A 10,140-nucleotide genomic window follows, 5' to 3' on the forward strand; every position below is an offset into this window, starting at 1 on the left:
ACAGTATTTTTCTCCATTACCTGTTTGGACCCTGTGTTTTGACAAATTACTTTTTGGACCCTATGTTTTGTAAAATTGTTAAAATAAAACCCTAAACTCAATTTTGATGAAGAAAAAATTGAATATAACAACACAGTTTTTAAGCAGAATGATTTTATTTTTGTTCTGAATTGTTAGTTTGGTAAATTATTTGTGATTTTAGTTGAGAAAATATTGACCAAAATCGGGTTTAGGGTTCTATTGTAACCATTTTACAAAACATATGGTCTAAAAAGTAATTTGTCAAAACACATGGTCCAAACAGGTAATGGAAAAAAACACAAGGTCTAAAAAGATATAAACCCTATAATTAAACACTTATCTATTTATTAAAATAACACAGAAAGTGTGTTATTGTTGACAGTATAATAACACATATGTATAACAATAATAAAGTGTTATGTAAAGTACCATGACCTACGATAACATAGTCAGTCTTAACATGTCAAAAAATGTTATGGTATGTTTTGATAACATATTTTTAGTCTTATTAAAAGCATTTTTTCTTGTAGTTAAAAATAATTTGTCAAAACACAAGATAAACAGGTAATGAGACAAAACACATGATCTAAAAAAGTATAAAGTCTGTTTAAAAATAAAAAATACCCCCATTTAAAAAATTTGCTTAAGACCTTTGAAAAGCTAGGGGCGGCATCCTATATATATATACATGTCCTAAATTAAATTAACAAATTAGTGTAAATTATTTGACTAAATTTTATTTTAACCTTTCGAGTTGATATGCCAAAGATTGAGATTATATTATACAGGTGTTTCTACTACGTGTTGCATGGAAATGATAATTAATTAGATGTTAATTTTGTCGTGAAACTTGTTTGCATTTAAAAAAACGATTAAGTCAATCAAACGATTTAAGCATGATTATCAAAATCCAATGGTAAGTATGAACAATGAAAAGATGCAATATTCTCTTAATCTTTGCAAGAAGTCATACTCTCTTGCAATTGAAGAAATAGAGCCTAAAAAGGAGTACTTAGTAGCTCTCCTACCCCACCAAGATTTTTTTAATTTATAGTTACTATTTTTTATATATTTTTTTAAGATTAACCTAATCAATATTCTTCTTTATCTTGTTGTAGAATTGTTTTTTTCCCTATGTCCCGACACACACAACGAATACCACCTATAATTTATTACCATGTTTTTTGATTGGGAGGAATTGAAAATTAAAAGGGTATATATATATATATATATATATATATATGGGCTTCACTTTAAGCCCTACGGGTAGGATTTTCAGTATTTCTTGACCTGTGAACAGTTTTCGGCGCGACTTTTTTTATGACTGTGTATATTGTAGCTATTTAGAGCATCTTGCAAATTTTCAGAAAATTCTGAATAGTTTACCGTACCGAAAACTAGGTTCAAACATGTTTTCCACGCGCATAAAAAAATTTAGTCACACGTTCAATAACATGTTTGAACCTAGTTTTCGGTACTGTAAACTATTTTGAATTTTATGAAAATTTGCAGGATGTTTTAAATAGCTACTATATACACGGTCATAAAAAAAAGTCGCGCTAAAAATTATTCACGAGTTGTAAACACTGAAAGTCCGATAGAGCTTAAAGTGAAGCCCTATAAGAGAATTATCTTATTTTATATATATATATATAAAAAAGCCAAAATGTAAAGTTGAATAAAAAAGTTTTCAACGCAAGAAATAAAAACATAACCACTTTTATAGATTATAGGGTATCAAATCATATCCCAATGTTCAATGAGTAAAATATAACACTATCACATTCGTGGAAATTACCTATAAGAAGGAACTCCCTTTCACTTTTTATCCACAACTTGAAACTTTTATTTTTATATCCAAATTTTTAATAAAGTATTTGTTTTATAATATGGCTATGTATACATATGGTGCCTATTATCAATTGTTGTGACATTTTGATAAATTTTATATTAGATTATTAAATTTAACCGATTATTGTAGTACTACTGCCATAGTTTCCACAATAATACTCTTTATTTTATTTTATTTTTTTGTTCAATCATTAACTTTAACCATTTAATTCACTATACACATTTCCGAGACCATTTACTTTCAAAAATTTATATTGTAAAAGTTTATTTATTTATTTTGAAAGGAGGTAAAAAAATTAATTGAAGAGTTAATACATATGTGCTATTTGGTAATATTTTAAAAAATAGTTTTTTATTTAATTAATTAAAAATTTGATAATTAAACATAAAATAATATTTGGTAACTCTATTTTTATTTATTATTTTAAATTTTTTTAATTAAAATTCATTAAATTTTAAAAATAGAATTTTTTCTCTTTCAAATTTTTTTTAAATAGTTTTCGACTTTTCGTTTTTTGTTTTTTTTCTCTTCTTCAAATCAACACCTTATTTTGTATTGTTAAACAAAAAATAAAAATAAAAATAAAAGTTATCAAACATATTTTTATTTTTTAAAAATAAAGAAACAGAAATAAAAATATTTTTATTTCTGTGTTTAAAAAATTCAAAAACAAAAATTTTACCAAACACAACCATAATTAACTTACTATTAAACTTTTTTTTTTATAAGTGAAATAAAGTACAAATAAAGAAACATAAGCGGATGGACTATTACCAACCAAAAAATTAATTGTCTCGTCAAAAAGTATCCAAAGTTCAAATACGAATCACTAAGAAACAAAGCAAATCGATATAAGACAAATTTATCCTAAAAATTTAGACAAAACAACTTGAGACCACAGAATTAAGTCGTCCGAGCAAAACAAACTTGATATTTATCAATTTTTATTTACTAATAAATTTTGTTAACTTTCTATTTATTGATTAAACGTGAGCTTTTGTTTTACAATAGTTTGGAACCTTCATAACATAGGAAATGAGATAATTGAAAAGTACGTAAGCTCACAAGTCATAATTTACTTCGTCTTATTGTACTACTAAACCTAGCTATATAATTATGACGAGGTCCATAGGCATTTTGCTTACGAATAACACAAAGTAAAATCACCCTCTTGTTTGACAAAATAATAAATTAATTCGATCAATGACTCCAATTAGGGTAATAAATAAAGTAAAAAGAACAAGGTTTTGGAAGTATATGATTGTTTCAATCTTTCTACAATCTTTTATATAGCTGCCTCAATAATATCAATATATATATAAACATATCTATATATTTATACATATATCTTTACATATTCAAATGAGGATTCCAGGTACTATATACGGTAGGCATTTTCCAAGTCAATCATTTATGATTATATTTTTTTTTTGTCAACAGAGCAGGTGAGTCTCCTCCCACTGGGGGACCTTTTATAAGGTTTGACTATTTAATTGGTAAAACATGAAATAATAACATAATAATTGTCACAAAAAGTTTTTTGGTCCCTTTCATATTATTAGACTTTCGAGTCTCGCGTAATAAGTAATAAGTGTAAAAATATTAAACTATTAATAAAAATATATGTAATTCTATTAATAATCAATTGATTTTTAGATAGAGCCTCATGATTCTTGTCATGGTATCAAAATCCAATTATCTAGCGGGCATTTGATCCACACCGATCCAAAAGAGTGAACTAAGCCGCACGAGATCTGCATAGTGCAAAAAGACACTTGAGATCTGAGATCCGCATAGTGCGAAAAGATACTTGAGATCCAAAAAAAAAAATAAACGAGCTGAAAAAAAAAATAAGCCACTTGTGATCAGGTAATTCAAGATTGAGCTGAAAAAAAAGTTCTTTGGTACATTTCATATTATTAGACTATTGAGTCACATATGGAATAATCGTAAGAATATTGAACCATTAATAAGAACAATTGTAACTCTACTAATTACCAATTGATTTTTAGATGAAGCCTCATGATTCTTGTCATAGTATCAAAAATCAATTCTCTAGTAGACAATCGATCCACATCGATCCAAAAGAGTGACCCAAGCCGCACGAGATCTGCACAGTGCAAAAGGACATTTGAGATCTGAGATCTGCATAATGCGAAAAAACACCGATTGATTTTTAGATAGAACCTCACAACTTAACCCTCGTAAAAATTCAAACAATCATAAAACTTCGTATACATAAAACCTTCTATTATTGCTCAATTGTTGTTAGACTTTTTCTCGTTTCTTGCTCAAAATGATAGTACCAATAGACTTGGTGTTATTTACCAAGAACTTTCTACAATTGGATACTTTAGTTTCAAGTTAGTTTGCTTCATGAAATTACCTTGGAACTCTTCCACCAATCTTGTAAATTTTAAAAATTATTAGAAAGATTGTTTGTTTCATTGGTTTAGACATCATTATGGACTAGTACACCTTAAGCATGGAAATTTCTACCAACTCCAACCTGATTTAATCTTTGTATCGTTATGCCATATTAGTGTAAAGTTAAACTTAGCTATCTAACAACTCCAGCTTTGTTCTTTTTTTTTTTAATATATCTTCATAGACTTATTCCACAAACGCAGTCCTATAAATACCCTTTAAGGTTCCCTTCAATACCATCAAACCAAGTCTTGTGATCTTCTTCTCTCATCTTACAAAAGAAAAAAAAGATACCAAGTGTTTCTTTTGTGTCCTTAGAGAGTTTTGATTGAGAGAACAAAACATTATGGCTCAGCAATCTTTGAGCTTCCTCTTAGTTCTTTCTCTCCTTGCTTTTACCCCACTTTGCTTGTGTAACAAGTATCAAGGCGGTTATCTGTACCCGCAGTTTTACGACCACTCATGCCCCAGAGCTCAGGAGATTGTCAAGTCAGTTGTAGCCAAGGCTGTAGCTAGAGAGGCTCGCATGGCTGCTTCCTTGCTTAGGCTGCACTTTCATGATTGTTTTGTTAAGGTAAATATGATCAATGAACCAAAAGCCTTGCTACTAGTACTATATGATTACTATAATTATTCAAATACTTTCATCTACTTTTTTTCAGGGCTGTGATGCATCTTTGTTGCTCGACAGCAATGGGAAAATAGTGACCGAGAAAAGGTCCAACCCGAACAAGAATTCAGCTAGAGGATTCGAAGTACTTGATGAGATTAAGGCTGCACTTGAGAGGGAGTGTCCCAACACTGTATCTTGTGCTGATATTTTGGCTTTGGCTGCTAGAGATTCTACTGTTATCGTAAGTCAAGACACTGACTTGTGTGACCTTGTAATGTTTTGGCATAACCAATATTGACTAGGTGAGTGGCTTTGGTATGATTTTTACAGAGTGGTGGACCCAACTGGGAAGTCCCTCTTGGAAGAAGAGATGCCAGAGGAGCAAGCTTAAGTGGCTCAAACAACGATATCCCAGCTCCAAACAACACTTTCCAAACCATTCTCACCAAGTTCAAACGCCAAGGACTTGACTTGGTTGATCTTGTTGCTCTCTCTGGTACACTTTGTTCACTACTTTTATTCTCTTTTTTCAACTGTCTTTTTCTACTTAGTTGGTCATAACATAGTTATAATAACAATGTTGCAGGAAGCCACACCATCGGAGATTCTCGTTGCACCAGCTTCAGGCAGAGACTTTACAACCAAACAGGCAATGGCAGACCAGACTACACCCTTCACCCAAGCTATGCTGCAGAGCTGAGAAACCGGTGCCCGAGATCCGGCTCAGACCAGAACCTGTTCTTCTTGGACTTTGTTAGCCCAACCAAGTTTGACAACACCTACTACAAGAACTTGTTGGCCTCAAAGGGTCTTTTGAGCTCTGATCAAGTTCTTGTGACCAGTAGTGAAGCCTCCAAGAACTTGGTGATTCAGTATGCTGAGAACAATGAGCTCTTCTTTGAGCACTTTGCCAAGTCAATGGTTAAGATGGGAAATATTTCTCCATTGACTGGTTCAAGGGGAGAGATCAGAAAGAATTGCAGAAGGATCAACAGTTACTAAATCACTATATAAGTGGAGAAGTTGATGAAATGACATCTATTGTGTTTTTTTAAGTTACAGAAGACACTACTGATGGAGTGTTCTTTGATCATTTTTCTTTATATCTTGAAGAAATATATTTTTACATAATTTATTGTTGTGAGTGCTCCAACTTTAAGGAGACCTCCATTTTCTTTTTGAGATAATAAATATAAAGACTTCATTTTAGCATTCAATTTTTTTAAGCTTAGTTGAATTTTTATAATTATTTTTTTATAATCAATATATAAAAATAGAAAGAATTAGCTAGCATTATAATATTATTTTAAATAACGACTAATTAACTTTGAAATCATCAATATCTCTTCTAGTGTAAATAACATAATTTTTTTTTTGTTTTAACAGTTTGATTAGTTAACTTTAACGAAATATTCCAAATATATAATAGAATATACTTTTAAAAGAGGAAATTACACAAAATATGAGATATTTTTATAAATATGGCAGTTTTTTTTTTTAAAATTTTTTATGGCATATTTTTTTTTTTACATTTTTATGGAATTTTTTTTCCATATATCTGTAAAACTTTATTTGTATACCATATTTTATATTTTATTTTTTTAGTATCTATTTTTGATATATTTTGAAATTATTTTAATAATTTTAATCTATTTGTGTTAATTTTTATCATTTATATTTCATAAAATATTTTTTATATAATTCTTTGAAAGAAAAAACTAAGACATATTCCTAAATTTATTTTCATCATCTATTTTCATAGTTTATTATTATTCCTAAATTTATCTTTTACAGCTCAGTGCTATGCATCCTATCCATAGATTGTTGAAGCCACATTTCAGATACACAATAGAGATTAATGCTCTTGCTCGAGAAAGTTTGATTAATGCAGGTGGTGTCATTGAAACAGCATTTGCGCCAGGAAAATATTCTATGGAGTTGAGCTCTGTTATCTATGACAAACAATGGCGATTTGACCTACAAGCATTGCCAGCTGACCTAATCAATATATGTATATGTATCTTATTATTATTATTTACATCATATAAACAAATAAAGAAACAAATCAATAATATTGGCCTCATTATTTGTAGAGGAATGGCTGTTGAGGACAAGAATAGTGAACATGGTCTAAGGTTAATAATTGAAGATTACCCTTATGCCAACGATGGTCTTCTCATATGGAGCTCTATCAAACAATGGGTCATAGACTACGTGATGAACCATTACTATGCTAGCTCAAACGAGGTAGAGCGTGACGAAGAGCTACAAGCGTGGTGGACTGAGATCAGAACCGTAGGTCATGCTTGTTGGAAAAACTAATTGCAGGATCTTTATTTATTTTCATACAATTTACATATTATCAACACAAACATGCAAATTCCTAGAACATGCTCCTATGAAATTGATACAAATACAAAGTAAAGTAAAAACTTACATTACGCAGCGGAACTGGAACAACTCCATCCTTCAATCTCTCTAACCCTTGATTCCATTCTGTAGCAGAGTATTATCAAGAGATTGAACAAGATCAGCAACACAGTCTTCCTCACCAAGCCTTTGATCAACCTAGAACTAGTGTGGGCTGGCTCTCAACACATGAGATAGTGATCTAGAAAAGAAGAAGAGATTGTGGCTAAGAAAGGATTAGAGTGTCTAGGTTTTCACTTACCCAAATCAACTGAGACTGACTTGCTACTAAAAACCCTAGATATCATATTCCTTATATAGGCAACTTAATGGGATTTATTTAAATTTAAATTAATTAAAAATAATAAACAAAACTAAAAGCCTTGGGCTGCCATAAATGAACTTGGGCCCAATCTCTTTATTTTGAATTTAAATCCCAACTGGGCCTAAATTCAAAACCTTTTATTTATTTATTTTTTAATTAATTAATTAAATCTTTATTCAAATTAACTAATTATAATTTGAAACTTGATTTAATATTATTTATTTATATTGATACCAATTTATCAATATTAATAAATTTACCCAAATATTCTCTTTTATTCTCTAAATCTCATATCTCTGTAAATTTTCCAAAATTGACCTAGTCAACTTTAAAAATCCTAATTGATAATTAAATCAATTAATTGAGACATTCTAGATGATTTACTCAAAGGTGATGCGGGGACCATGGATCCATGAAATCAAGCTCCAACAAGTTACCGTTAATTTATTTACGAATAATTTCACTACCTTATTAATTCCTCGTGACTCCACTATAGACTCGGAATTGAACTCTTGAATTCATAGAACGTATTTTCAAAACCATAAATACATTATCCATTGTTATAACCATTACAATCAGTCAATCCTCTATCGATGACTTACTAACGAGCTGGGTGCAAATTACCGTTTTACCCCTCATCAGTATTTTATCCTTAACTCCCACTAAGTTCCTTATAAATGATATTTCCGTGAACTTAATCACAGAAATGAGATCTCAATCATTTAACCTTTTGAACAAAGCAATTAAGGAAATCATCTTTTCACTTCTCATACAGAAGTTATAGATTTCGTATCTATGAATAATACTCCCACTCAATTACACTAATAAATCTCCAAGATGTAAGTATGGGCTAGACCGTAGGGTAAGCTGGTAACGAACAAGTCAAAAGATTTAAATAATATAATTAGCAGAATATTATCACTCAGAATTAAGATCGGCTTAATATATGGTCAACGTTGTGACATTGATTAGATTTGATAACAACGATACTTATTTATCAATCAATAATCAATATCGGTCCTAGTCCGATGTAACTAAATACATCCGATCTTATCTACTTGGTCGATGCCTTGGACAAGACATCACACCCTGAATGTGTAAGTAGATCATATCGTAGATTGCCTAATCAGTGAAAATCCAATGCACTGATCTAATCTTAGGACTCGTTCTTTTGAACATATAATTACAACTATAATCCACTGTGACCTAGTCACTATAATTGTAACTATTCATATGTTGGGGATTTTATAAATGTTTGTATTATTTCAATAATCATGTAATAAAACAAGCAAGCAACACGGTTGTCAAACTAAATGATTTCTACTACTTTTATTGATAATATGAAAACATGCTACATGTCCGATCCGACATGGTTTTATAAGGGCATAAAACCCAACAATGCTGACAAGAAGGACGCACCCGGGTGGCCGGACCTAAAGACGAAGCAAGACCTCATAGACATCGTCACCAACATACCATGGACAGCCTCCGCTCACCATGCAGCTGTCAACTTCGGACACTATGCTTACGCCGGTTATTATTCCTAAATTTTCATCATCTATTTTCATAGATTTGATTATTTTATCATATTTTTCTTGTTATAAGCTTCACATTTCCTGGGCTCAATCTGTAACATACATATATATATGCATAGATTTCTATAGAAGAAGAAGTTAACCGATTTTGCAGTCATCGTTTGCTGGCGTGGCATCATCAAGATTCACATCAAAACAATTTTGATTTTTTTTGTGATAATAATTGTATGCCACTGTCTGTTTTTTTTTTTAATGATGTGAGATAATTGGATACAACTATAAAAATCAGTTTTATTATTTAAGAGGTGTTATAGTAACTGGTTACAACTATAAAAATAATTTTTACTTTTTTAAGTAATGTACCATTATCAAAATATCAACTGAATTGTAACTGGTTACTCAGTGAGATTTGGAAGAAAAAAAAAATGATATGAAAAAAATAAACTAAATTGATCTTGAAAGTAACTGGTTACAACTAGGTCTGAAAAAAATGAAAAAAAAAAACAGAGACAGTTGCATTGGTAAATGATTACTTAGCCAGACTTGGAAAAAAATAAGATTCAAACAGAAAATCTAAACTAATCATAATCGTAACTGGTTACAGCGAGGTTTGAAAAAAAAATCAAATCTAAAAAAAAAACCAATTGCTATGGTACTTGGTTACTTAGTCAAGTGTAAAAACAAAATCAAATCTAAACAAAAGAATCTAAATTAATCGTTATCGTAACTAGTTACTCATAGGTCTAAAAAAAATCTGTTGACGCCGTTTTTCGTCAAACAATGAAAGAAGAGCACATAAACAATAACTGAAGATGGCCAATTGAAATAAGACAACTCAAACACACGATTTTTACGTGGTTCAGCAGTTAAATCTGCCTAGTTCACGAGTCTCTGTTATTAAACTCAAGATTATCTCTGGGAATTTTTCAGGAATGAATTCTCCAGAGTTTTCTCTCAA

At 30.4% G+C, this 10,140-nt stretch overlaps 1 protein-coding gene and 1 long non-coding RNA gene across 2 annotated transcripts; both read left to right on the forward strand.

Annotated features, from left to right (window-relative positions):
* The first annotated feature begins 4,555 nt into the window (after nt 1–4,555).
* On the forward strand, nt 4,556–6,122 carry LOC133812691 (peroxidase 72-like). The gene is made up of 4 exons (XM_062246489.1): nt 4,556–4,874; nt 4,963–5,154; nt 5,244–5,409; nt 5,500–6,122. Exons 1-4 carry the CDS (start codon nt 4,647–4,649, stop codon nt 5,913–5,915), a joined length of 1,002 nt encoding a protein of 333 aa, XP_062102473.1. The 5' UTR covers nt 4,556–4,646; the 3' UTR covers nt 5,916–6,122.
* Nucleotides 6,123–6,709: 587 nt separating this feature from the next.
* Nucleotides 6,710–7,047, forward strand: LOC133812692 (uncharacterized). The gene is made up of 2 exons (XR_009884013.1): nt 6,710–6,924; nt 7,009–7,047. It is a non-coding gene; the product is annotated as an uncharacterized LOC133812692 (long non-coding RNA).
* Nucleotides 7,048–10,140: the final 3,093 nt, after the last annotated feature.

This window comes from Humulus lupulus, chromosome 1 (genome assembly GCF_963169125.1).
Source record: "Humulus lupulus chromosome 1, drHumLupu1.1, whole genome shotgun sequence".
NCBI lineage: Eukaryota > Viridiplantae > Streptophyta > Magnoliopsida > Rosales > Cannabaceae > Humulus > Humulus lupulus.

Excerpts from the sequence above, each read along its gene's own strand:
- LOC133812691 (XM_062246489.1), top strand. The coding sequence starts at position 4,647 with ATGGCTCAGCAATCTTTGAGCTTCCTCTTAGTTCTTTCTCTCCTTGCT. Across the intron at positions 4,875-4,962 it reads TTCATGATTGTTTTGTTAAG|GGCTGTGATGCATCTTTGTT; the intron begins GTAAATATGATC and ends ACTTTTTTTCAG. Across the intron at positions 5,155-5,243 it reads CTAGAGATTCTACTGTTATC|AGTGGTGGACCCAACTGGGA; the intron begins GTAAGTCAAGAC and ends TGATTTTTACAG.